Raw genomic sequence first — 27,995 nt, 5'->3', positions numbered from 1 at the left:
TTTTCGGGTGACACAAATAATCTTTTAATCACACTGAATTGTCAGATTATGAGACAGGTGTATATCCTATAAAACACAAATGTATCGTGTTCTGTTATGTGTAAAAATGTGATCTGACTTTTAGGAGACAACTGAAGGCAGCCTTGTTTAGGGAAGTTTTTAATGTTCGAAGTTTTATTCTGTTTTTAATGTTCTGTTGAAAGCCGCCCAGAGTGGCTGGAGAAACCCAGTCAGATGGGAAGAGTAGAAATACTAAATAATTGTTGTTGTTGTTGTCGTCGTCATCATCATCATCTATATTGCACATTCTGTGGGCTCCACTGGCTTTGCATGGAGAGAGAGAGCTCTTCCACTCAGATCCTGTCCATTGTAGGTAACTGGCTGGCCACTGTAAAGCCACTTCCGAGTTCGAGAGGAGGTGGGGTTGCGGGCTTCACGCCCTCCCCACGTGCGTGGGGGCTGGCTCCCAGCCTCCGCACCATTGAGGGAATCCTTGGCCGTGTCATCTCCCTAGCCAGCCAATCGGCTGGCCTGGGGGAGGCGTGGTTTGCGCTATTTAGCATTGACGCGGCCAAGGATCTCCCTCTTTTGCCGCCATAGCTCCTCTGGTGTCCCACCCACCCGCCCTTTAGGTTTCATAAGACCTTGCTATGGACTTTGGTTGGTCGCTGTCAAGGGGCCTGGTTGCAATTTTTCCACTTGGCAAATTGGCACCAGCCACTTAGCTTTTTCGCCTACCTCGTAGCAAATCATCACAACTTCCTGGGATGGGCGGTTAGGCATTGGTAGGGGTATTGTTATGTAGATGAAGGGGGGAGGAAGCGCCATCACCTCCCCCGGATTGCGAAGGGTAGTCCGGTAAAGGATTCCGGGGGGCGTGGCCCTGTCCGAAGCCTATGGAGGTGAGGGCCTAAGGCACGCCCCCAAGCGGTGACCCCGGGGGAGTTCCTAGTTGATGTGCATCAGCAGGACTCCCCCTACTGGCAGTTAACCCTTCCCGGTCTTCAAGCAAACAGGCTGAAGCCGGATAGTCGGTAGGACCAATGCCTAAGCCAATACCGCTCATCACCTGTAACCAATAAAGTTGTGGCCATTTTTAGCCCATTAACCTAAATACTTGTGTCATGTGTCGTTATTTCCACCAGGGGGAGGCGGGAACTCGCCACGCAAGACCAGGATGCTAGACTAGATGAGCCTTTCACCTGATCTGTAATCTGAAGCGAGCCTTTCAGACATGTTAATGCAGCCAGCGGTGAATGTGCAGTTGTGGACCAGCTCTACAGCTGTTTAGGAATTCATAAAAACTGGTTCCAGGTCAGTTGTCTTCAAACAGGACTTCATCAACTTTCACATCATTTTCAGATGCAGGGACCACGTCACATACTTGTTCTTTAAAAGCCAAGGCGATTGTGTAAGGTTTTCCTTTGGGATGCTGTCTGCACCTGTTCAGGTATGTATCATAGTACCCCTTTCCTCTTCCCAGTCTGTTGCCAGTTTGGTCAAAACCAAGTCCTGGCATGAGGATGAGATCCAGACCCTCTGTTGAAGAGAGAACATAAAAACATGTATTTTGAGTGAAACAGTACTGACTTCACCAACTCATTTCCTTTTTATTTATTCAGGAAGGGTGGCATATATTGACGCATGCACAGACCTCAAGATTTGCCTTATAGCTATGTTGTTTTAAATTCTCATCTGTTTCTGAGTCGCTCTGTGGGCTCTCTGCTTCGATCTGCAGTTATGCTCCTGAGCCACGCTGTGTAAAATAAAAGCTCTGTGGTTCCCCATTCACTAGAATGGGGAAATCTAAAAGCAGCTATGACTTAAGAGTGGGGGAAATGAGAAGTCTGAGAGAAACTGAAATTGTCAGATTTGTTCCTCAGCTACCTAACCTCTGATAGTGGGGCAACTGCAGAAGGTGTCTCTAAGAAACAGGGCTAGCTCAATGGATGTTGCAGTCTGAGGCAAAGGACAATTTGGCCCCCTCCCATGTACAGAAACAAACTTGAGCGGCAGTAGAAGTTCACTCCCAATACTGGTGATGGGACAGTGTCCTCAAGCACAGCTGAGGGCAGCAAGCTAGCTTTGCTCTCATGTTAGGGACTGATGGATTCTTCTAATCTGTGTCAATTATGTATGAGTTCACTCACAGGTCTATTCCATACAGATTTTTTTCTGGTAGATTTTTTTAATGCATAAAAACTGCATCAATTATTATTATTATTATTATTATTATTATTATTATTATTATTATTACAGTCGTACCTTGGTTTTAGAAAAGCTTAGTTCACGAACAACTCGGAACTCTAACAGCGCAAACCCGGAAGTAGGTGTTCCAGTTTGTGGACTTTGCCTTGGAAGCCGAACGTCTGGCACAGCTTCCAATTGGCTGCAGGACACTCCTGCAGCCAATCAGAAGCCATGCCTTGGTTTCTGAACGTTTCAGAAGTTGAATGGACTTCTAGAATGCATTGGTTCAAAAACCAAGGTACAACTGCATTATTATTATTATTATTATTATTATTATTATTATTATTGGAATTTATATACCGCCCTATACCCAGGGGTCTCAGGGCAGTTCACAGAAGAAAATCAAAATATATAATCAAAATAATAACAACCCAATAAAAATACCCTTAAAAAAAACACCACCACATTTTAAAAAGGCATAGGATGTCAATCAAATCAACCAAAGGCCTGGTTTAAAAGGATCATTGTAGGCATTTTGTACACATTCTTCCTCTAAAATAACCCTTTTTAAAGTAAACTGCACCACGAAATTCAGATAACCACAGGAGCACGGAAAGCTCACTTGTACAGAGTCAGACCATTGGAAGAAGAAGAGTTTGGATTTGATATCCTGCTTTATCACTACTCGAAGGAGTCTCAAAGCGGCTAACATTCTCCTTTCCCTTCCTCCCCCACAACAAACACTCTGTGAGGTGAGCGGGGCTGAGAGACTTCAGAGGAGTGTGACTGGCCCAAGGTCACCCAGCAGCTGCATGTGGAGGAGCGGGGAATCGAACCCGGCTCCCCAGTTTACGAGACTACCACTCTTAACCACTGCACCACACTGGGGTACCTTTATGTTAACTACCGGTAGATGGGCCAGTGGTCTGATGTGGCATATAAAGTCTGCTCCTATGATGCCACCTGTGCAGACATCATTTAAAAACAACAAAGGTGTATGTGTGAGTACAGAAACACATTCTCAATCATGCAGATTCATTTGAATCATTAACAAGTAACTTACGCTTGGCTAGGATTTCTGTAACTGGTTTGAAATCCTAGATATATGCACCATAATTCAAATTTCAATCACATAAATGTTACAAGCGATTGGTAAACAATATGGATGTAGAAACAACTAAGCAATCTCTTAAGGATAATCTCCACGTTCCTGGTACTTCTCTTTAATTCCGCTTTCCTCTCTTGTTTTTAGTGTGTGCTGCTGGCCAGGGCACTTTTATGATTGTTTCTTCCACTGTTTGGTTTTAATTCGTCCAAACAGGCTCACATCCCTGACTCTCTTTCTTTTTAAAAAATTACAAACTAGGATTGCTTCGCTGCAGGCGCCTTCCCCCCCCCCCCTGCTCAAGCTTTTCACAGGTATAATTATTTTTGCAGTTGATCTATTATGCAATCAATAAGATGAAAACTCGGCTTGTGCAGTTAATAATAATCAAGATTCTACCCTGGCTTTCTTTTTAATAGAAGAAAGGAAACATCTGGTAGCTCTACAACACTGCAGCATTTTAACCATAGGCTGGTTAATTTGGACTGTAGCATAAGAGATAAAAGGAAAATAGGATTCATTATAGATTGGGGCCCTGGCTGGGACACTTCTCCAACCCAGAATATATGCCTGTCAATGTCGTCATGGGCTCACAGGATGACAGCATACTGGATGAGGACCAATACTCTTTAAATTTACCCTTGCCTTAGAAAACTGAAGAACTGATTTGGATGTCCTCCCTGTAAAACAGTTGTATCTTGGTTCTCAAACTTAATCCGTTCCAGGAGTCCGTTTGACTCCAGAAACGTTTCGAAAACCAAGGCGCAGCTTCTGATTGGCTGCAGGAGCTTCCTGCACTCAATCGGAAGCCGCGTTGGACATTCGGCTTCCAGAAAACGTTCAAAAACCGGAACACTTACTTCTGGGTTTTCAGAGTTGGGGAACCAAAACGTCCGAGTACCAAGGCGTTCAAGAACCAAGGTACGACTGTATATTGAATGGATTGTGATTTTGGGGCTATGGATGGGGTCCTTGTTTTTGTGGTTTTTATTGTGCTCTGTATCATAGAATCATAAAATTGTAGAGCTGGAAGGAAGCACCAGATCATCTACATAGTTCAACCCCCTGCAACCTTTTACTCAGTGCTTTTTTTCTTCAAAAAAGATGTTTAGGGGTACTCTCATTTTGACTCAAGAAAATCACCATTTTATAGTTCAAATCGGGAAAAGTAAATACAGTAAATGGACAAAAGCACAAAAAAAATCACAAAATGATTAGGGGTATGCGTACCCCCAGGAAAAAAAGCACTGCTTTTACCCAAGGCGAGAGTCAAACCCACAACTCTCAGATTAAGAGTTTCAAGCTCTACTGACTTAGCTATTCAGTAGAAGAAGAAGAAGACGAGGAGGAGGAGGAGGAGGAGGAGGAGGAGGAGGAGGAGGAGGAGGAGTTTGGACTCGATATCCCGCCTTTCACTCCCCTTAAGGAGTCTCAAAGCGGCTAACAATCTCCTTTCCCTTCCTCCCCCACAACAAACACTCTGTGAGGTGAGTGGGGCTGAGAGACTTCAGAGAAGTGTGACTAGCCCAAGGTCACCCAGTAGCTGCATGTGGAGGAGCGGGGAAGCGAACCCGGTTCACCAGATTACGAATCTACCGCTCTTAACCACTATACCACACTGGCTCTCAGTAACACTGTGGTGTCCATCTTCCCAACGCCACCATTTGCTTGTGTGTGTCTGTCCCGTCTCCCACCCCCAACACAACTGTTGCTTTCTTGGTGCAAAATAGCATTTCAGGGGCTGGAGGGAATTCTGCGCAAAGAGGGAAGCAATAGCAGGTAAAAGAAGGAGTGAAGTCTGGGTGTTTTCTCGGCTTGAATTGCATGTTTGCACTCAGGGGCTGAGGTTTTGCTGGCCATCGGGCTTTCAGACATTGATTCATGCCTCTGCCAGGGAGAAGAAGGGAACCGGCTGCCGTCCTGAACCGCTGCCAAGCTTAAAGGCAACCATTGTGCCGATCTGCTATTTTTGTTCCGATATGGAGTGGGAATCGCCAAGGGGACATTTGAAACAAATGAGCCTGCGGCGGCTGTGCAACCCTTTGGAACGAACCTCATCATCTTACTTGTTAGTTTTTGCAGAGGAGAGAAACTTCAGGAACTTTTATTCGCTGGGGGGATGGATGTAGGAGCAAAAGCACTGTATTTCATTACGAAAAGAAGAGAGCCTGTTTCTGATGGTCGGTGTACGCTCTTGCTGAACCTGCGGTGTACAAGTAGAAAAGTGGGAAGGGAGTTGCTGGCTATTCCTGTCATTTGGTTAAGAGATACCCTGGGATATTCAAGGCCTGTTAGTAAGCTTTAGGCTCACTTAGTTTTCTTTGATATGCTTTAAACGATTTGCTATTTCTTAATTAAGCGGTATATACATCTTGCTAATTAATTCTATCCTCTTGCTGATAACACTTCAAACATCTGACTAAGTGGGCTTTTGTCCACATAGGCTTATACCACAATAAATCTTGTTTGTCTTTAAGGTGCCGTGAAACTCTTGGCTGTATGTGTGTGTTTTCGCTCATTCAGATAGGTGCCAATGTGATACTGATAAAACCTCATTGATGTGGGCCTGTTGTATAGCGTCCTCTTTTGGGTGAAATATTATTGTTCATATTAACTTTGCTTTGGAAACAATCCTTGACATTTGTAGGTGCTCATACGCTTCTAAATTATATTCCTGCGATGTGGAGACTAACAGACGCACAGCAAATGTGGAAGCTGTTTCAAAGTTGGAAGGGTAAATAATCTGAACATATTACTGCCCTTTCTACATTTGAATGTATCTAGGATATATTAGGTAAAGGTAAAGGGACCCCTGACCATCAGGTCCAGTCGTGGCCGACTCTGGGGTTGCGGCGCTCATCTCGCTTTATTGGCCGAGGGAGCCGGTGTACAGCTTCCGAGTCATGTGGCCAGCATGACTAAGCCACTTCTGGCGATCCAGAGCAGCACATGGAAACACCGTTTACCTTCCTGCTGCAGCGGTACCTATTTATCTACTTGCACTTCGATGTACTTTCAAACTGCTAGGTTGGCAGGAGCAGGGACCGAGCAACGGGAGCTCACCCCGTCGCGGGGATTCGAACCGCCGACCTTCTGATCGGCAAGTCCTAGGCTCTGTGGTTTAACCCACAGCGCCACCCGCGTCCCTTCAGTATATATTAAGGTTGCCTAATTAGGGAAGCGGGTGGCGCTGTGGTCTAAACCACTGAGCCTCTTGGCCTTGCTCACTGGAAGTCGGCAGTTTGAATCCCCGCGACGGAGTGAGTTCCTGTTGCTCTGTCCCAGCTCCTGCCAACCTAGCAGTTCGAAAGCATGCCAGCGCAAGTACATAAATAGGCACCACTGTGGCAGAAATGTAAACGGCGTTTCCGTGTGCTCTGGCTTCTGTCACAGCGTCCCGCTGCGCCAGAAGCGGTTTAGTCATGCTGGCCACATAACCCGGAAAGCTGTCTGGGGACAAACCCCGGCTCCCTCGACCTGAAAGCGAGATGAGCGCCACAACCCATTGTTGCCTTTGACAGGACTTAACCGTCCAGGGGTCCTTTACCTTTATTTCAAACAGTTACAAATCTGGACAGCTGTTGAGCTTTTGGGACTAAACTGCTTTTTAAAATGCCATTTCTAAGCTTTTTTTTAATGGAAATACAGCAAAAACGGCACTGCCAACATAAGCTGCCATACGTCCGGATTTCCCCTAGACATTTGTAAGATTTCCGCCAGGGCACTGCTGCCAACTGCAATATTCTGTATATATGTCAGGGAAAATCCGGACATATGGCAATGAAAATTCTTTGTTTCCTATGCATTTGGACACCTGTGAAGGAATCGTAACCCAATTCTGTATAATAGTTCCTGAGATCAAGTGGAAGGATTGCATCTCTTTTGGAGATAATTGGATTGACACGATGGACCGAACCTTTCAAAACTACACATTTTGGGGGGGTTTTTTAGAATTCCCAAGCAATGCCAGGTATGAAGCTGTTAGTATTTATCTATGTTAGTATCTATCAGGGCATATGGTCTGCTGACATTAATATATGTTTAAATTGGAGTTTTTTACTGTCAATATGGACTGATGTGGTATCTTCCTGTTATATTTGCAACAGAAATCTAGCACTAGCTTCCCCGTCTCTGCTCTGCTCTTCCCTCCCCAATCTTTTTGTTTAATGTCTCCAGTCTGGAGTAAATTGTTTCCTCTCACTTAATTATTTAAGGCTTCTGACTGGGAGATGCAATTTATTCGTATATTGGTATCAGGGGCGGTTGGATGGGTGTTGAATATGTAGTTACTGCCGGGGCCTCCTCACAGCTCCTGCCAAAGCTTCTTGTGCTTATCTGAACAGAAAATGCAGAAATAAAATAAACGTAAATGTATTATTTTTCAAGTAATAACAGAGCCCAGATCTGCAATATCCTTGAAAGGTCTAAATATTTCAATATGTCTGGTGCTGATCTTGTGAGTCCAAAGTGGGGGAACACTTCAGACTGCAGGGCCATGTTCCCTCATAGGTAATCTTCCAGGGACCATATGCCATTGGCAGACAGGGGTAGAGACAACAAATAGTTGGAGCAATGGATGTGACTTATTACCATCTGTACCTTTCTACATTTAAAGCACATCCTTTCCCCCAAAGAATTATGGGAATGATAGCTTTTCCCTCACAAAGCTATTTGTTGTTGTTGTTTAGTCGTTTAGTCGTGTCTGACTCTTCGTGACCCCATGGACCAGAGCACGCCAGGCACGCCTGTCTTCCACTGCCTCCCGCAGTTTGGTCAAATTCATGCTGGTAGCTTCGAGAACACTGTCCAACCATCTCGTCCTCTGTCGTCCCCTTCTCCTTGTGCCCTCCATCTTTCCCAACATCAGGGTCTTTTCCAGGGAGTCTTCTCTTCTCATGAGGTGGCCAAAGTATTGGAGCCTCAGCTTCAGGATCTGTCCTTCCAGTGAGCACTCAGGGCTGATTTCCTTCAGAATGGATCGGTTTGATCTTCTAGCAGTCCATGGGACTCTCAAGAGTCTTCTCCAGCACCATAATTCAAAAGCATCAATTCTTCGACAATCAGCCTTCTTTATGGTCCAGCTCTCACTTCCATACATCACTACTGGGAAAACCATAGCTTTTACTATACGGACCTTTGTTGGCAAAGCTATAGTTCTCAGCAAAATATAAAACACTGTAGCATCCAGAATTCTTGACTAATATGTTTTTAAAACACTCTAACCAGCCAGTGCAACCCTCTGCCTGTCTACTCAGAAGTAAGATCCGCTGAATGCAATGGTTTGTGCTTGAAATACAGCAGCAAGGTGTCAAAGGCAAACATACAGTTAGCAGGGCAAACGAGAAGTTGCAGGAATTCATGATTGAATAAATGTGCAAATGTAGCCTTAAATAAATAGCGTTCTGAATAAATATTGAAACAATACTTCGGAGGTTGGGGAGGGGGGGGAAGCCCCTCTAAGAAAATAAATCCTCAGAGTTTGCAAATGAGCAGCACATTTTCTACCTAAATTTGCTTCCTGCATATAGACCAGAAATTGTCAAACACTCAAAATCAAAAATACACTATTGCTCCAGCTCTGCTTTAGAGATGGCATATTAAGTCTGAAACAGCCACCCAATGGAATGGCAGACATTGATACATTGAGGTGCCATCTTTGCCAAGAGCTTGCCCCATCTAGTATAACGACACAAAAAGCAAGTTAAATTTCTCTGCCATACTATCTCAAAAATAAAGTGGATTTATTCTTTTGTCTTTCTATTGCAAAGCAACAGTAGTGGATCAGCAAAGCAAGCCCATTTGCTGGGGACAGATATAGCTAATCATTATATATATATAATATATATATATATATATATATATATATATATATATATTCCATGTTAAGCTGTTTTTTGTACTTTAATTTTTCCAAACAGACTTTTAGGAAGCTGCCCTTAGACCCAATCGGTATTCTCTGTTCCAGGGCTGGAGAACATCTCCATATGTTGGACTCCATCAGTCCCAGGTAGCATAGTCAACCATCAGGAATTGGAGTCCAGCAATGCCTGGAGAGGACCACAAGTTCTCCATCTCTGGTCATCTCTCCCTGACACTCCAAAGGCTCAGGAATACTTTCCTTCCCCATCAGCTTTTAGCAGGAGATGTCGGGGATTGAATCTGGGACCTTCTGCATGGAAAGTTCTACAACTTACCTTCAACCTTCGATATACAAAGCAGGTGCTCTGGCACTCTGCTGTGACCTCCTGCATGCAAGGCAAATGCCATACCACTCAACTATCTCCTTCTACTTGCAGTTCAGGTGCAACACCAATAAGCTACAGTTCCTCCCATAGGTGACCTCCACATAGGTGACCGGTCCAGCAGAAACACTCAAGAACTCTCCCTCTGGAGTGTATCTGTGTCAGAGACATGACGAATCGAATGCCTGGGAAGAGGCTGACTCTGGAGACAAGGGAATGCAGACAGAGCAGGAGTGGGTTAGTTTGGGCCTCCTTCAATGAGAGTTCCCAGACTCAGATAAAGCAGCAGACTCGGAAAGCTCACAGGCAGAGGGGGAGGAGGAGATAGATGGCATTGAGAGGGTTGCTATGCAACCAGGAGGGAAGCAGAGTTTAGAGGGCTCTTCGTTTGAGAGCGGGGGGGGGGAGTCTACTCCCCTTCTCCCTGAACCAGAAGAGCTGAAAGGGTCAAAATGCAAAGCTTCACTTGCAACAATGTCCACTTTAAGGCAAAGGATAAAGGTGTTGAGGGGGGTGATGATGCATTTTGGAATGAATTTATATTAATTTTTGTATGCACTTTTGACCAATGGATGTTTTTACAAGCAATTTCTCCTCACAGAATGCATTTTTTGCATGCCGTTTTCACCAATATATAAAATATATGCATAATACTTTTTTAAAACGCTGTTTAGTTGGACAACTGCATAGCAAATTTCAGGTAAGTGCAGATTTCAAAGGATGGCCATGCTTCAGTTTCCACATTGTTTCAGAAAGTGTGGTTGTGATAAATTTGGCTTTAAGTGAGAACTGAGCTAAATTCCATCCCTACTTTTGAGAAAAGTTGTGTATGTTTAACCTGCAGACGAGATGATTAAGAGGCAACAGGTCAGTAGGGCTAGATGATATATTGATATATCATCCAAAACCAGTTTCAAGTCCGTATCATGGTATATTGGTTTCATATTTTTTGACCTGTGAATAGATTACGAATCGTGTGTGTGTGTGTGTGTGTGTGTGTGTGTGTGTGTGTGTATGTTGTGTGCTATGCAAAATGTGAGGGAAACCGTGAAGCCAGCCAATTCCTCTTCACAGCCCCCTCCTTATTTCAGACATTGTGATGAATTGGTATATTGCGATGTTCAGATGGGGATATATTGCGATGATGAAAATCAGATATTGCCCAGCCTTACAGGGCAGCTAGCTTCAAAATAATTGGAAGGGCAGAAAGCAGATTGGGATCTAGCAGTAGTGGGTAGTAAAAGGTAAAAAAATGTAAAGGGACCCCTGGACGGTTACGTCCAGCCAAAGACGACTATGAGGTTGCGGCGCTCATCTCACATTCAGGCCTAGGGAGCCGGCGTTTGTCCACAGACAGCTTTCTGGGTCATATGGCCAGCAGGACTAAACCACTTCTGGCGCAACTGAACACCGTGACAGAAACCAGAGCACACAGAAACACTGTTTACCTTCCTGCCACAGTGGTACCTATTTATCTACTTGAACTGGCATGCTTTCGAACTGCTAGGTTGGCAGGAGCTAGGACAGAGCAACGGGACCTCACTCCGTTGTGGGGATTCGAACCGCCAACCTTCCGATCGGCAAGCCCAAGAGGCTCAGTGGTTTAGACCATAGCGCCAACTGCGTCCACAAGCGGGGAGAGCATTGTGCTTATGCGCTGCTTGAGGACTTCTCACGGGCATTCGGATGGCCATTGTGAGAGCAGGATACTGAACTAGATTGAGTGTTTGGTCTGATCTGGTCTTTTATTCCAGCCAGACCCCAATATCCCCCCGCCACTCACTCTCTGCTTTTTTGGGGGGGGTTATCACCAACCAACCATCCCCACTGAGCATGTTCAGTGCTGGCAGGGCTGCTTTGCAAGGGGTGATGATCCTGGTGGCGGAATCCCAGCTGCATTAATATCTCGGATGTCTCCAATGATCTCTATGGGCAACTCAATTCCAAACCAGAGGGCATTTAAGAATAGCTTCTCAGTGTGAACCAGAAAATTTTACCTATCCAGACGAGATGGCTCACGTTCTACCACGTCTCTCTTCCTCCATCGTCCTTTTCCAGGATGTCCCATTCCCACTCCTTTGAGTTACAGCCCACCCCTCGCTATAAAGGATTTTTCTTCAAACTTCTGGGTTGTGCCAATTCTGCCGTGTGTGGGTGGTGAAGCACAACCAGTCAAAGATTTGAAATATATTCACATGGATTAAGCAAAAAACAAAAATCCCCAAGCATAAACTAACCACACGTCTTATCAGTTTACAATCAGCTGCACCAGTTCCACCTAGCAGCGCTGAGAAGCTGTGAACATGTTGAATCAAAGCAGAATAATACGCCTGTCTCCGAGTATTACTTTCTGCAATTTCATCTCGCTGGCAATTTAGCAACCTGACTGACAATAAACTCGCAAGCGAATTACCTGCAAAACATACAGACCGCCAAAGACAAAAGCTATCCTTTCCTCTTCCTTTCAGCGTGGAAATGCTCATTCCAGGACAAAATGAAGATGGAAAGGTTAGACGCACACGCATGCCAGGACTTAGAATCATAAAATTGTAAGAGTTGGAAGGATCATCTAGTCCAACCCGGGCGAATCTCAAGCCCAGGGGCCAAATTTGGCCTCTCTAGCTGGCCCTGGTGCTGGAGGAGACTCTTGAGAGTCCCATGGACGGCAAGAAGATCAAACCTATCCATTCTGAAGGAAATCAGCCCTGAGTGCTCACTGGAAGGACAGATCGTGAAGCTGAGGCTCCAATACTTTGGCCACCTCATGAGAAGAGAAGACTCCCTGGAAAAGACCCTGATGTTGGGAAAGATGGAGGGCACAAGGAGAAGGGGACGACAGAAGATGAGATGGTTGGACAGTGTTCTCAAAGCTACTAATATGAGTTTGACTAAACTGCAGGAGGCAGTGGAAGACAGGCGTGCCTGGCGTGCTCTGGTCAATGGGGTCACGAAGAGTCAGACACAACTAAATGACTAAACAACAACAGCTGGCCCTTTGGACTCTCAAACCTACACCCCCCCACACACACACACACTTGCAACACCCTTTCCCAGCTCTGCTTTGTACCCTCCTTGAGTGCTTTTGCCTAACTTAGAATGTGTCATTATATAAACTAACCTTCTTATACCAGGTAAGATTAATACTTCATGCTCAGTCCACATCCAGTCAATTTTGCCGAGTGGCTCTGAATTCTAGTGTTATGAGGGGGAAGAAAATCCCAGCAGAGCATTCACTGTCTCCAGATATCTCAAGGACCGCCTCTGAACCAATCCAGACCCTGCAATCAGCATCTGAGGCCCTTTTTCATGTGCCTCCTCCACAAGATGTCTGGAGGGTGGCGACGAGAGAACAGGCCTTTTCTGTGGTGGCTTCCTGTTTGTGGAATGCTCTCCTCAGAGAGGCTCGCCTGGCACCTTCATTACATACCTTTAGGCATCAGGTGAAAACATTCCTATTTACCCCTATCTGGCTGATTAACAGAGAATCATTTTAAATGTGTTTGTAAGGGGGGGGGGTATTTGTTTTTGTTTTAGTATATATTTTGCTTTCTCATGTTGTATTTTTATGTTGTGGACTGCCCTGTGATATTCAGATGAAAGGTGGTATAAAAACAAAACAAAACAAAACAAAACAAAAAACAAAACAAAACATTGTCTCCAAAGTATTCATGGTTTCATTGTCCTCTGTCACAGCCCCTACCCCACAAGTATTTTTCTTACGCTCACATTTAAGAGAAATGACTGCACATGGCACAGCTGCCTTCAGACTTCCCTGGGGACACCTGATCTGTCTCCTGTATGTGACTGCAATGACTGAGCAAGAATTTAATTACATGGAGCGGGGGGGGGGGGGGTGGAGTGTCACTCAATCTCACTACTAAATCTACAGAATACTGACACCTGCTGGCTAAAGGAAGTGTTTTCGGGCCTCTAGTAGCCCTCGTTGCTCAAGTTTCAGAAAGAAAGCGAGCCCTTTTGCACACAGCTGATCTGGGTCAGCCATTTCCCACAGACTCGACAGATTTCACTTTCCTGACCCAAATTCCCCCACCCACAGTTCTCTTAAAAAACAACCCCAAAACACCTTCCAATAGATCTAGCCCCAGTGTGGTTAGATTGTCGGTTAGGGACCTGGGAGATCAGAGTTCAAATTCCGACTTAGCCATGAAGCTCTCTGGGTAATCTTGGGCCAGTCGCTGCCTCTCAGCCTGACCTACCTCCCAGGGTTGCTGTGGGGGTTAAATGAGGAGGGGGACTACCATGCATGCCGCCTTGAGGGGGGCGGGAAGTGGGAAAGTCAGTGCAACAAATTGATAAAAATAAATACTCCGAGTAAGGCTAGTTTGGATACAACGTGCAGTTTCATTTCCAGTTAGTGCATGGCCCACAGCTTCCTGCTAAAACCCTGTAATATTTACAGTGGTATCTCGGGTTACATACGCTTCAGGTTACATACGCTTGAGGTTACAGACTCCGCTAACCCAGAAATAGTGCTTCAGGTTAAGAACTTTGCTTCAGGATGAGAACAGAAATCGTGCTCCGGTGGCGCGGCAGCAGCAGGAGGCCCCATTAGCTAAAGTGGTGCTTCAGGTTAAGAACAGTTTCAGGTTAAGTACGGACCTCCGGAACAAATTAAGTACGTAACCTGAGGGGGGGTTGTCTTGCTTTTGTTGCACTATAGTACCAGAGGATCCCAATAATGAAGTAACACTGGGGTTAGGTAGATAAGGTAAAGGACCCCTGGATGGTTAAGCCCAGTCAAAGGCGACTATGGGGTTGCGGTGCACATTTCACTTTCAGGCCAAGGAAGCCGGCGTTTGTCCACAGACAGCTTTCCAGGTCATGTGGCCAGCAGGACTAAACCGCTTCTGGCGCAATGGGACACTGATGGAAGCCAGAGCGCACAGAAACGCCGTTTACCTTCCTGCCGCAACGGTGCCTATTTATCTACTTGCACTGGTGTACTTTCGAACTGCTAAGTTGGCAGGAGCTGGGACAGAGCAACGTGAGCTCACCCCGTCGCGGGATTCAAGCCACCGACCTTCTGATCGGCAAGCCCAAGAGGTTCAGTGGTTTAGACCACAGCGCCACCCGCGCCCCTGCATTGCAGAGCAACTAATAAAGTGGAATGATGTGCAGGCAGCCCAGTATAAATCGTCCACTTATGCACTATTATTGCCCCAGTGACATGTTGCAAAACACACCCACAAAAACACAACAAAAAGGGCTCTGAGCAATGCGGGTATCATTTCACCACTTGCATACCCAATGGATCGTTGCACTTTGCAAGTGATGTTCTTCTGCAGATCCTACTGTATCAGTAACTCCATTCTACACAAAGTAAGAATCAGGCCTTTAGTGTGGCAAAATTCCCTCCCCTTGAACGTTTAGATAGGCACAGTCTCAGTTGTCTTTTCAGCACCGACTGAAGACCTTCCTCTTTCAACAAGGCTTTTCAGTTCGGATCTTTCCTGGTCTGGATCCGAACTGGATTTTATTTTAATTTTTGAGATGTTTTTATTATTTTATCACCTGATGCTTCCAGCCCTTGGGCTCCTATGGGAGGAAGAGAAGGCTATAAATTTAATAAGGAAATTAACTCCGTGGAACTGAGTTCCACCTGCAAAGGACGGTACCGTTCGATTCATCTCTGCCTTGAGAATCCCTGGCAGTTTAGAAACACTACTAGGATCAGGAGCTGCTCCTGCTCCCCCTTTTTCCCCAGAGGGGCTCTTTCACCAGCATACTAATGCCTTGCTAGACCCAAATCCCTTCTCCCGATACCCACCCACCCGACACAGAAGTGCCATGGCTCATTGTCTTTGAGCAGAAGTTCATTCCAAACTTCAAATCATTTCATTAAAAAATAAATTACATTAAGAGCTAAGCCTTGATTTTCAATTTTGTCTCATGCCATGGTCTTTTTTATGACCAGTGTAAAAAAAAAAAAAGGCAGGAAAAAAATACTTTTTAAATTAATCTCTCGCTTGGATATATATTGTACTGTAAATTTTAATCAACCCTCCCTGAAGGGAAGAAAATCTAATAGTCCTGGCAATCACTTTACAATCTTGTTTGGACCATTTTCTGTTTTTCCCATTATGTAGTTATATTTAACATTGCCGCTTCCAACATATGCGCTCCATCTATCTGTCATTTTGCACACATCTTATTTAAATCCTTCAATGGGGCCGTCAAGACGTTATTTACTACACGGGTGGATTTTTTCCAGGGCTTCTTAAATGCAGGTGTGCACCTAATGTCCATAGAATGTCAGTCTGAGAATGATTAAAATAGCTCGCTCATTATACCTTCATGCAGACGTATGCGATTAATGAATTTCTTCTGCCCACAATTGAAATTGCTCTTCCCCCTTCTCTTAGCTTATGTACCAATTCTAAAGTCCTGTAGGAGAACGAAGTTGTTATGTACTGAGTTGAATAGGATCCAAACTGCAGCAGTCTGATTGGTCCTAGAACAATAGGATCCAAAAGGCAGCAGTCTGATTGGTCCTAGAACAATAGGATTCAGAATGCAGCAGTCTGATTGGTCCTAGAACAAGGCAGCAGTATAATTGGTTGGCAGGAACCACCCAGTCATGCTCCAGATAGAAGTGAATCCACAACCTGATTGGCTTACAGTAGAATTCCGGAATTAGCCAATCATGTGCAGCCCATTATGTAAATAATGTATATAAAGCAGATACTTTGAGGGGACATTCATTCATTCCTCCTCACCACTATGAGCTGAATAAAGAGCATGAAATCACTTTGCGACTCTGAGTATATTTCAGAAGTATTTTCAATTTTAAAAATTGGAGGGGGGTGGAGAGGGACTTGAAGGACTTCTCTGTGACCCTTCCCCTCTGTAGGGAGGTGGGACCAATTCAGATGGTCCGCCCCCACCACTTAATGGATCCAAATCAGGCTTCCTCAAACTCAGCCCTCCAGATGTTTTGAGACTACAGTTCCCATCATCCCTGACTACTGGTCTTGCTAGCTAAGGATCATGGGAGTTGTAGGCCAAAAACATCTGGAGGGCTACGTTTGAGGAAGCCTGATCCAAATGTTTCCAGAGAGTGGTAGGGGATGTTTTATTCCATGTTGATGGTCTTTCAGCTGATTCCCTGGTGGCCCGCTGGATTGTGGAGTTAACCAGGGCTATCGACTGTCTGGCTCCGAAGCGCCCTCTCCGATTCCATGGAGCCCAGACAGCCCCGTGGTTTTCCCTGGAGCTGAGGGCGATGAAACAATCACTGAGACTGCTAGAACGCCGGTGGTGGAAAACTCATTCTGAATCGGACCTGACAGAGGTTAGAGCTCAACATCGAACCTACCAAGTGGTGATAGCGATGGCGAAGAGGACCTTCTTCACCACCTCTATTGCATCTGCAGAAAACAGCAGAAGGAGACTCTTTCATGGCCTTCTGGCGATTCTCTCCCTTGCAAGAAGTGAGGTTACAGGAAACCAGGCAGAGGGCCTACATGGTGGTGGCGCCTGCCCTGTGGAATGCCCTCCCATCAGATGTCAAGGAAATAAACAACTATCTGACTTTTAGAAGACATATGAAGACAGCCCTGTTTAGGGAAGTTTTTATGACTGATGTTTTATTGTGTTTTTAATATTCTGTTGGGAGCCGCTCAGAGTGGCTGGGGAAACCCAGCCAGATGGTCGGGGTATAAATAAATGATGGTGATGATGTTGATGAAGATTTGATTCAGTCCATGTTTTAGGCAAACTTGGTCCATGCATCTTATCAATTTGAAGAGAACTGATCTGATTCACAGACTAGCATGCAGATATATTCCCAGTCTTTTTGCAGAACAATTGCTCTCTCTGTTTGTGTGTACTGTATTGCATGTGTGTTTTTGCGGTGCAACAGAGCACAGATGTGGAAATGGTGTCATCCAGATGTTTTGACTACAAGCCCCCTGATCCCTGACCATTGGGCCATGCTGCCTGAGGCTGATGGGGATTGGGAGACCAACATCTGGAAGGCGACAGAGTCCCCACTCCCGGTCTAACCACTGTACCACTTTGGATATTTTCCGTCAATGACTGTCCATGCCTTGATATGTCACAACATTACTCATCTCTCCCACAGGGATGTATTCTGGCACCAAATTACAGCCCCGCGCTCGCCAAGCTCACCTGCCGCTGACAAGGCTTCTTCCCTGATGTCATTTTCAGCCGGCTGATGGATGTTCCAGGAAGTCAAGGGCAGCAAAGCAATTTCTTCGTAGGAAGCTAGCTTCACCATGTCCATGTGGCTGCTCCGGGGCTTGTAATGCGGAATGAAGCACTCTTTGCCACGCTGGAAAATGTCCTTAATGATTTCTTCTGTCTGGACCTCATCCGGCATGCTTAGGAAGACGGCAATTCTCCGAGATGCTTGGTATTTAGGATGCTCCAACACCTGCACTGGGAAAGAGAGGAGTTTGCAGTCAGAGAGATTGGAAAGTTCACGAGAAAAAACGGGGGGAGAACCCACCTTTTCCTTGAGGCATTGGGCTTAACCACATAATCCAAGTTTCCAACTGTAACCAAGGTTGTTGTTCTTTTAATAGTGTATCAAACCATACAGTTGGAAAGGACCTTAGCAGTATAACTTTTTCTTTAAAAAACCCCAAAATCCCAAGGAAGTTGCCGAAATCCCAAGGGAGCAGAAAAGACTATTTATGTATGTGACCATGGCTGCACGGATTTTATTGGCCCAGAGATGGAAAGAAGATAAAGTCCTGAAATATACTCAGAGTCGAGAGTGGATTTCATGCTCTTTATTCAGCTCATAGTGGTGAGGAGGAATGAAAGTTTCCCCAAAGTATCTGCTTTATATACATTATTTACACAATGGGCTGCACGTGATTGGCTAATTCCGGAATTCTCCTGTAGACCAATCAGGTTGTGGATTCACTTCCATCTGGAGCTGGATTGGGTGGCTCCTGCAGACCAATCATACTGCTGCATTCTGAATCCTATTGTTCTAGGACCAATCAGACTGCTGCATTTTGGATCCTATTCAACTCAGTACATAACAGTCCTTACCAGAGAAAAATGGCAGATCAAGTTGATGGATTGTGTCGAAATGTCTAAAACGACCGGAAGAATCAGAAATCAAGAAGACCAAAATTTTAATAAGGAATGGGGGGAAATTGTAACTTATCTTAAAAACCATTGTAAACTGTTAAAATCATTAGTAAGATTGGGATAACACTTGTAGTTTAATGGTGTATACAACAGAGAGGTAAAAGATTTGGATGATCATAAAAGATGCAGGAGGAAATGATTAACAATAGGACCCACAAAGGGGAAGAGGGAAGTCCAGGAGATTCTCTGGAATCTTGCTTTTATGTTGCATGTTGGATATGTGACTGTAAAATTTTAATCTGAAAACCAAATAAATAAAATTATAAATAAGGGGGGGGGAGGAAGGGACCTTAGTGGTCATCTAGTCAAGCCTCCTGCTCAGAGCGGGATCTGAAACATAGGATGCAAGTACTAAGATGGCTTCCATCCTCTGCTTAAAATATCTTCAATATCTTCCATCCCTGTCAGATTAATGCCAAACAACTCTTACTGCTAGGAAGCTTCTTCTAATGCCTAGCACAGATATGGGGAACCTGCGGCCTTCTAGTTGGTGTACCCCCATCACCCAGGGCAAAACTACAACTCCCCATTGCCCAAGGCCATTGGCCATGCTGGCAGGGGCTGATGGGAGCTGAAGTTCAATGGTACCTGAGAGGCCAGTGATGCCCCATCCATGGCCCCCTCCTAGTAATCTTCACCCACTGAACTCTACCTCTGTCCTCTGGAATAACAGAAAACAAGCCTGCTCCATCTTCTGTCCGGCATCCCTTCAGATATTTGAAGCAACGCACTTGGCACAACGTCTGGAAACAAGCTGCTTCCTTACTAGAAAACTGCCAGATACCATTTGATCCAGCATTCACTGGGGTCAAGGAATCTTTTTGACCCCAGTGGACCAGATCTGAATCTCCCCACCCTGTAGATGAGGCATAGGCAAACTCCGGCCCTCCAGATGTTTGGGACTGCAATTCCCATCATCCCTAGCAAACAGGACCAGTGGTCAGGGATGATGGGAATTGTAGTCCCAAACATCTGGAGGGCCGGAGTTTGCCTATGCCTGCTGTAGATCAACTATGACACTTCCGTGTCGTATTGGGAGAAGGGATTTAAGCCTAGCAAAGCATTACATTAATATGCTGATGGAAGATGCCCTTAGGCTGAGAGACTGTGACTGGCCCAAGGTCAGAGCTTCATGGATGAGCAGGAATTTGAACCGGGTCCTAGCCCAAAACACTAACCACTACAATGCCACTGCTGCCTCGGGTAAAAGGCCTTGCTCAAATCCTCCTCTGACAGTTCAGTTTAGCTTCCCCACTACAGTCATACCTTGGATCCCAAAGGCCTTGCAATTCGAATGTTTTGGCTCCCGAACACCACAAACCCGGAAGTGACTGTTCCGGTTGGCAAATGTTCTTTGGAACATAGTTTATTTCCTTGACATCTGACGGGAGGGCGTTCCACAGGGCAGGCACCACTACCAAGATGGCCCTCTGCCTGGTTCCCTGCAACCTCACTTCTCACAGGGAGGGAATCGTCAGAAGGCCCTTGGAGCTGGACCTCAGTGTCCGGGCTGGACAATGGGGGTGGAGACGCTCCTTCAGCGATACTGGGCCAAGGGCTTTATAGGTCAGCACCAATACTTTGAATTGTGCCCGGAAATGTACTGAGAGACAATGTAGGTCTTTCAGGACCGGTGTTATATGGTCTCGGCTTAACTACAATGGCCTCTAAGCTGTTTACAATACAAAAAGGGGTTTGTTTGTTTGTTTGTTTGTTTGTTTGTTTTTAAAAACCTATTAAAATCTGAAATTAAAATGCTTGTTGGAATTTTTAAAAAGTCTTTGATTGGTACTGGAGGTTCTGTAGGGAGAGGGCCTGCCTGACGTCAGCTAGAAGGCAGAGCCACAAAATTGGGCCCACAATCCTAAGCGATACAAGCCATGCATTCCAACCTGGATGGACCATTAACGGTGACTCCCCTGAAGACCTCAGTTACTGGACAGGGATAGATGGGATTAGGTGGTACTTGAGGTATCCTGGATCCAAATTGGCAAGGTGCTTGTAAATCAGCAATGGTATCCAGATTGAGAAGAAGATGCTACACTAGGTGGACCTTTAGTCTGATCCAACAGCCCTCTTCTCAACATACCTTCTAGGGAGCTAGGCAGGTGTTTGGGTTCTCCTGGGCAACCAATTTCATACGCCCCTAAAACTTACACACACACACACATGCACTCTTGAATCCCCAAATTCCCCCAAGTGTTTAGCTTCTGACAGCTTCTCCGCAGGGACCACCACCATCTGGTAAACAGGATTAAGAAACGGGATTGTTTTCGGAGGCTTTCTCATTTGGGGCTGTGGAGTCTCCTTATCTCTGCAGCGGGACTCGATGCAGCCGTAATAGTTACAAGCATGAACTCAATCTGAAAACTGAGCTGGAAGTCCCTGAGGAGATCCCTGCTACTCCTTGAGCTTCACTTGGATGACCTGAGGCAAGACACTCTCTGTAATGTGGGCATAATGCAAGCAGCCAACATTACAAAACTGTTATTAGGATCGTGCAAATAATGTCGATGAAATCCCTTGAGCACTCAGGAAAACACCATAGGCATACTAAGTATCAGCTAGTTCAGCCATAATTTTTGCCAATCTTTACACGGTTTCAGAAGAATTTGTGTCGCTGTTAGGCTTTGGGGCTCTTTGCCCCCTTCCCTGAAGGCTTGAAGACGCCAAACTAAAACATGTTTCATTCCAACAGGTTTATGGGTCAACTGGCTCTTAAATCAGCCTCTTACAACCAAGTTTATTTGTTGTGTTTATTGGTCTGATGGTTGTATATACGGTATGATTGTTTTAATCTGAAATCTCGTTAGCTGCCTCACAACTGTGGCTCACAACTTACTGCAAGCTGGAAAGGCAGGATATAAATATATATTTTAAACTGATATATGTGAACATTAAACCCATTTATTTACAAGGAGCTACTCAAGACGGTTGTCAATACTGTGTTTTATTTCATTATTAATGTCTGCATCCTTCTGTTCTTTCAAGGAACCAAAAATTGGGGGTATGCTTTTTTCCTGGCAGGTTTCCCAAACAAGTACTGGGAAAAGGCAGATCTTCTTAGGCTCAGAGATGACACAACACTGGGCATGATCAGGCTGCTCTCCAGATTATATTTAAGGTCATCCAAGTTTGGAATCCCACCACTTAAAACTATCTCCCTACAAACAATGGGTTCTACCCAATGCTGGTCCTATTCAGAGTGTTGAAAATAATGGGCATGACCAACTTTGATCCATTAATTTCAATGGGTCTACTCTAAGTAGAACTTTGATATGACCTGCAAATCAAGATCCAGTCTTGTGAAAACGTACTCCCTTCTCATCCCACCTCTTTGGAGAGAACGTTCCTCTTCCTGGTGCCGATCAGAGTTTTGAATCACATGCATGCCAATGAAAACCATGGTTTATACAAACAACATGGCAGGATCACTATAGTTTGCAGACCCACCTCAGACCAAGGGGTCCACGGTTTGCATTAAGCATGGTTTAAACTGGTGCAATGCAATATGGAGCTGTGATTGACACAAGGAAGGTGGGGCGGGGGGGAGAAATCACTCTAGAGCAAGCCATGGTTTGGATGCAGAGCTAACCTGTTAAGTTGTGGGTGAACATATCAGATGACACAGCGATTCTTCAAACAGCTCGTTTATTCACAGGCCAGAACAGAACTGAACGGAAGGGTTCAGCCAGCCTGCTTATATAGAGCACCACTAGAACGCAACAGTAACCATTTTCTGTAACTATCCAATCACTGAACATCACTTTCAATCCCTTATTTGCATATGTGGACCTGAGTGAAAACTATCTACAGTATCCCCCTGCTGGCCCAGGGTGAGAACTTCAGTACATAACATAACCGAAGACATTTTGCTGCCCAAGAAGGAAGAACAAATGATGCTCCCCCCAGAATATCAAAGGTGTATCAAGGTGTTCATGTTATGCTGGCACCTGAGGCTGAATGGCCCACAAGCACCTCTCCTCGTCCCTGGGAGTGAAAATACAATGCGATATTAAATATGAAATTAAATAACCAACGCAATCAGTAGAGCATGAGTCTACTCAGAGTCGTGGGTTTGACCAGATGACCCCCGTGGTCCCTTCCAACTCTACAAATCTGTGATTCTGTGAAGAATTTGCTGTCATTTCACGACACCCAAAATCAGGCACATTCCCCCTACCTAATGATAGGGCTGGCCCAGTTTAGAAGAGTCCAGAATTACTTCTGCCCTGGGCCGTTTAAACTGGCCTAGAAACTTGAGCTCCTTTCCTGATACCAAACTTTTCCCTCCCAACCAAGCTTCAACATAGGTTATTTTTAAAATTTGCAAATTTCCCACTATATTTGCATTTAAATTAAATGTACTTTGATGTGCACTGGCCTCACTCCCACTACCCCTGGGAGGTTGAGAGATCTTATTTAAAGACAGAGAAGACACCCACGGTGGAAACTTCCACAACCACACAGCACTGTGAACAACGCAGGAAACTGTACAGCAGTTTACCAAAAGCAAGCAAAAAGAAAAGGGAATCTGCTTGCTTTTCTGGATCAGGAAATGGCTATTATTGCCGAATCAGAGCATGCAAACCAGCAGGACTTCAGTCACAAAAGGAAACATTCAGCAAGCAAAGCCACCCAGTGACTAATTAAACGCCAGTGGTGAGGTCAGCCCGGTGCAGCTGCTCTCATTTCAAATTAAGACCTCTGTCAAATGAGTATTCATTCGAAGAAATAAATTTTCTCTCCGCCTCCTTTTCATTTTCTGGCGTTTCAGTGGTGGGCTTCTTTCATCTCTCTTCCCCCATCTGTTACTCAAATACATCTCGTTCAGGCACTAACTGACAGCATCTTGTTACATTTCAGGGTATTGAAAAGCCAGATGAAGATGAAAGGCGAATTCTCATCGGATGGAGCAGGGCTCCTAACTTCGCTCCGGTGTACAAGAAACAGAGATGCTTTAAAAACTGGTTTTAATTTACTGGGAGAGAAGTGTTAAGTTGTGGGTGAACATATCAGACGACACAGCGATTCTTCAAACAGCTCTTGTTTATTCACAGGCCAGAACAGAACTGAACTGAAGGGTTCAGCCAGCTTGCTTATATAGAGCTCCAGTACAACGCAACTGTAACAACCTTCTGTAACTATCCAATCACTGAACGTCATTTTCAATCCCTTTTTTACATGTGTGGACCTGAGTGAAAACTATCTACAGTATCCCCCTGCTGGCCCAGGGTGAGAACTTCAGTACATAACATACATAACATTATTATACAAGTGAGGGGGGGCTGCAAGGAATTACACAGGAGACAAACTATTGAGCCATCCCTTAGCACAAGAGCATTCAGCAATCATTAGTGAGGTTTAGCGGGTCAGTGGATATACAACTTATATGCTACTTGCAACCCACGTCCCCAACCTCCTTTCCATAATACTTTTTCTCCCCTTCTTCTTATTATTATTTATTAAATTTCTATACTGCCCTATACCTGTAAATCTCAGGACGGTTCACAACATAACATCAAGAAGCTGCTTTGATTAAACGACTGTGATTTCTAACATTTCCATGCACCAGGGCAGGTTTTAACAACCAGAAATACAATTACAAAAACAGGAAACCGTTGTAATAATGAAACAAAAGACCTGCTCAGAGCAAAACCATGATCACAATCGTTCACTTGTATGTCGCCTTTCCATAGTTAAAACCACGGTCAAGGCAGATTACAGACACAGAAATATTTGCACAGGTACAAAACTGTAACCAAAGTAGTCCTAAGTGATGTGTTTTAAGCATTTAAGACCTCTGTCCCGCACACGGCTGAAAAAGTGATGGAGATGTGATAAATTAGGGAGGAAAAAACACTTCCCCTCCGATACTAATTAAGGCACACACAGCATCTTGAGCAGGGGTCAGCAAACTTTTTCAGCAGGGGGCCAGTCCACTGTCCCTCAGACCTTGTGGGGGGCTGGACTATATTCCTATGCCCCACAAATAACCCAGAGATGCATTTTAAATAAAAGGACACATTCTACTCATGTAAAAACACACAGATTCCCGGACCACCCGCGGGCCAGATTTAGAAGGCAATTGGGCCGGATCCGGCCCCCAGGCCTTAGTTTGCCTACCCATGATCTTGAGACTCATGCAGGGAGGAGGGGGAAAGGCTAGAAGATATGCATCCCATGGTTCATAACCCTCAGTCCCCAGATACCATAAGCATCAACACTGACACCACAGGCCATCAGTGATACAGGAAAATAAGGAGCCTTATACAGAAGGGAACCAGTGGAACATCTAGGGAGCAGGTGGTGCTGTAGTCTAAACCACTGAGCCCCTTGGGCTTACTGACTGGAAGGTCAGTGGTTTGAATCCCCATGACGGGATGAGCTCCCGTTGCTCTGTCCCAGCTCCTGCCAACCTAGCAATTCAAAAGCACACCAGTGCAAGTAGATAAATAGGTACCGCTGTGGCAGGAAGATAAATGGCATTTCTGTGCGCTCTGGTTTCCATCAGGGTGTTCCACTGCGCCAGAGGCAGTTTAGTCATGCTGGCCACAGGACCCGGAAAGCTGTCTGTGGACAAACGCAGGCTCCCTCGGCCTGAAGCGAGATGAGCGCCGCACCTCACAGCCGCCTTTGACTGGACTTAGCCGTCCAGGAGTCCTTTACCTTTACTTTGGCCTACGCTGACTCCTAGCAGCTCTCCAAGATTTCAAGCAGGGGTCTCTCCCATGTGGGAAATTTGCCCTGCCTGAAATCCTCAAGGCACTTCGAGTTAAATGGACCATTTCTCTGACTCAGTACAGGGCAGCTTCCAATGTCCTTATCTGATACCATTCTCATGCTGGGTCCAGTCTAGGTCACAGAACTAACACGTTCCATTCCTAGGACATTTTCACTCATCTCAAAATATTATGGAAGCAAAAGGAAGTTTCGGTCTCTGGGAATGGGGTGAAAAGCAGAAGGTGGTTATGAATGATGAAGTCAGTTATATAGAAAAAAGTCATTTTCATGTTAAATGTATTGTGAGAACTATTTAATATTGTTGTTGTTTTTCTTCCTTTTTTCCCTTTTCAGTTGCTAGGTGCTGATGGATATTTGTTTACTTCTATATTTCTTTTTTGTGTGTGATGTATTAAAATGAAATAAAAATATATAAAAAAAGAATGATGAATGGCGTGACAGAATTGATGAATACTGCACAAAAGTGAAGCAGCTTACTTTGCATCAGCAGTGCTCAAACTTTGCTTTTTATGTATTATGTTCCGCCCTATGAATTCATGATGTGTCAATAAAGTAGAGGCTGCCTCTGAGCATACACAAAATGCACCTCCCTCAACTGCTGAATTCTACCCAATCTCACCACATGTGAGAAGAAAAAAGGTTGCCAGGCCAGAGTATGCGAGCCTCCAGAAAAGTTTCAGCCCTCAGCCCCCCACCCTCTTTTAAAGTGTAAGGCTTGCAGTCCCAAAAGGGAAAGGGACCCCTGACTATTAGGTCCAGTCGTGGCAGACTCTGGGGTTGTGGCGTTCATCTTGCTTTATTGGCCGAGGGAGCCGGCGTACAACATCTGGGTCATGTGGCCAGCATGACTAAGCCACTTCTGGTGAACCAGAGCAGCGCACGGAAACGCCGTTTACCTTCCCGCCAGAGCGGCACCTATTTATCTACTTGCACTTTGACGTGCTTTCAAACTGCTAGGTTGGCAGGAGCAGGGACCAAGCAACAAGAGCTCTACCCGTCGATTCAAACTGCCGACTTTCTGATCGGCAAGTCCTAGGCTCTGTGGTTTAACCCACAGCGCCACCCGCTTCCCAATTTGCAGTCCCTAAACCCATTTAATTCTGCATTTATTTCCAACATTAATAGGCAGCTTTTCGCCATCGATAGTCACAAAGCGGCTTGCACAACATCCCCTCAAAGTAATACACAAACAAACAAAAGCAATAGGTTTTTCTTAAACAAAACCAGTTCCATAAACACACGCAATCCATTTTTGGTGTGAAAGCAGCCACAATGAACTCAAGGGGACATCTCCCTTCCGAGGGGGCCTGCGTATCCGCCGGGGCTCCCCACGCACACTTTTCCGGGGGATGACGCATTACCGACCTCACTTCCGAATAAAACACTCACTTCCCACCCTCTCCAGGGGCATATCCGCGTCCGCCCCTTTTCACGTGCGAACCGTTCCCTTACGTCACCTTAGGCGCCCTCATTCAACTCAAGGAGGGGTTTTTCTCGGGGCGGGAGGGAATCCCCCCCAGACGGAACTGTACACTCTCACTTTCTCTCGGTCTCTATCTTAAACACCCGCGCGCGGGGGTGGGGGGACCAGGGCGCACGGGCTGCGCTTCCCGGGCAGCCGCGCGCGCCGTTCCGTGGAGAAAGGGGCTTCCCCCGCTCCCCGCTTCGTTTTTCTAATTGCACGTGAACCAGCGTCGCGTGGGAAGAGGGCAAGCGAGCCTTGAGGGACACGGGTTGGCCGGCCTCTGGGGAAACGCCTGGCCGGGGGGGGGAGAGAAAAAAACCCACAGAAAAGACTTTTCCCCCAGACAGGCTTGCTGGCCCTCACCCACCTTGCCGCGCACGAGGCGCGACTGGCGCAGCTTCTCGGCGGCGCTCAGGGCTCCCAGGCGGCGCTTCAGCTCCGCTCGGAGCGCTCCCTTGGCGGCGTGCAGGGCGGCCATGTCGCCGGCGGAGGCGGCTGCGCCCTCCCCTCGGGTTTCCATAGGCAGCGCAGCCTCCGCCGCCTCCCCGAGGAGGCGCCTCGACGACACCGGCTCAGTTCAGGACAGGAGCGCAGGGAGCGCGCGGAATTGGGCTCCGCGGGGGCTTAAATGGCCTCAGCGCGGAGGGAAAGGCGAACAAGCTGGACTTTCTCGCTGGAAGAGACACTCACCTTTGTCCTGGCAAAATACCGGGTGGGGGAAGGTTTTCCCTTTCATCTGGTGCCAAAGTGACTTCAAAGCAATCTATTGCAGCCTAACCGGGTGACCTCTCTGGAATTTGTCACACACGCACACACACTTGCACATAAATGTGTACATCTCCCCCCCCCCCAAAAAAAAACCACAAGTCCTTTCTGCTGGGGATAATTCAAACTGAAATTCCCAGGTGTCAAAAGAGGTTGTTTATGTATGCCACTACTCCGGCCCATGTTTTCAGCGAGGTCCCAACTAAAGAAGAATAGCAACTGAAGCTGACGGAATATGTGCAGCTTGCAGATCTGACATACAGAATTAGAATAAGAAGAAAATACTGGAAAATGTTTATTGAATATATGGGGGGCGTTGTGTACACTTGAAAACGCT

At 45.8% G+C, this 27,995-nt stretch overlaps 1 protein-coding gene across 1 annotated transcript; it reads right to left on the bottom strand.

The window, feature by feature from the left end:
* MTHFS (methenyltetrahydrofolate synthetase) lies at positions 1–27,512 on the bottom strand. Its single transcript, XM_083587063.1, has 3 exons — positions 27,261–27,512; positions 17,689–17,953; positions 1–1,539 (listed from the first exon to the last, which is right to left on the bottom strand). The coding sequence occupies exons 1-3, from the start codon at positions 27,411–27,413 to the stop codon at positions 1,316–1,318; spliced, it is 642 nt and encodes a 213-aa protein (XP_083443189.1). The 5' UTR covers positions 27,414–27,512; the 3' UTR covers positions 1–1,315.
* Positions 27,513–27,995: the final 483 nt, after the last annotated feature.

The sequence above is a fragment of the Podarcis filfolensis genome (assembly GCF_964270895.1).
Source record: "Podarcis filfolensis genome assembly, chromosome: 14".
NCBI lineage: Eukaryota > Metazoa > Chordata > Lepidosauria > Squamata > Lacertidae > Podarcis > Podarcis filfolensis.
The sequence above is the reverse complement of the archived record's forward strand: the minus strand, read 5'-3'. Positions and strand labels throughout refer to the sequence as shown.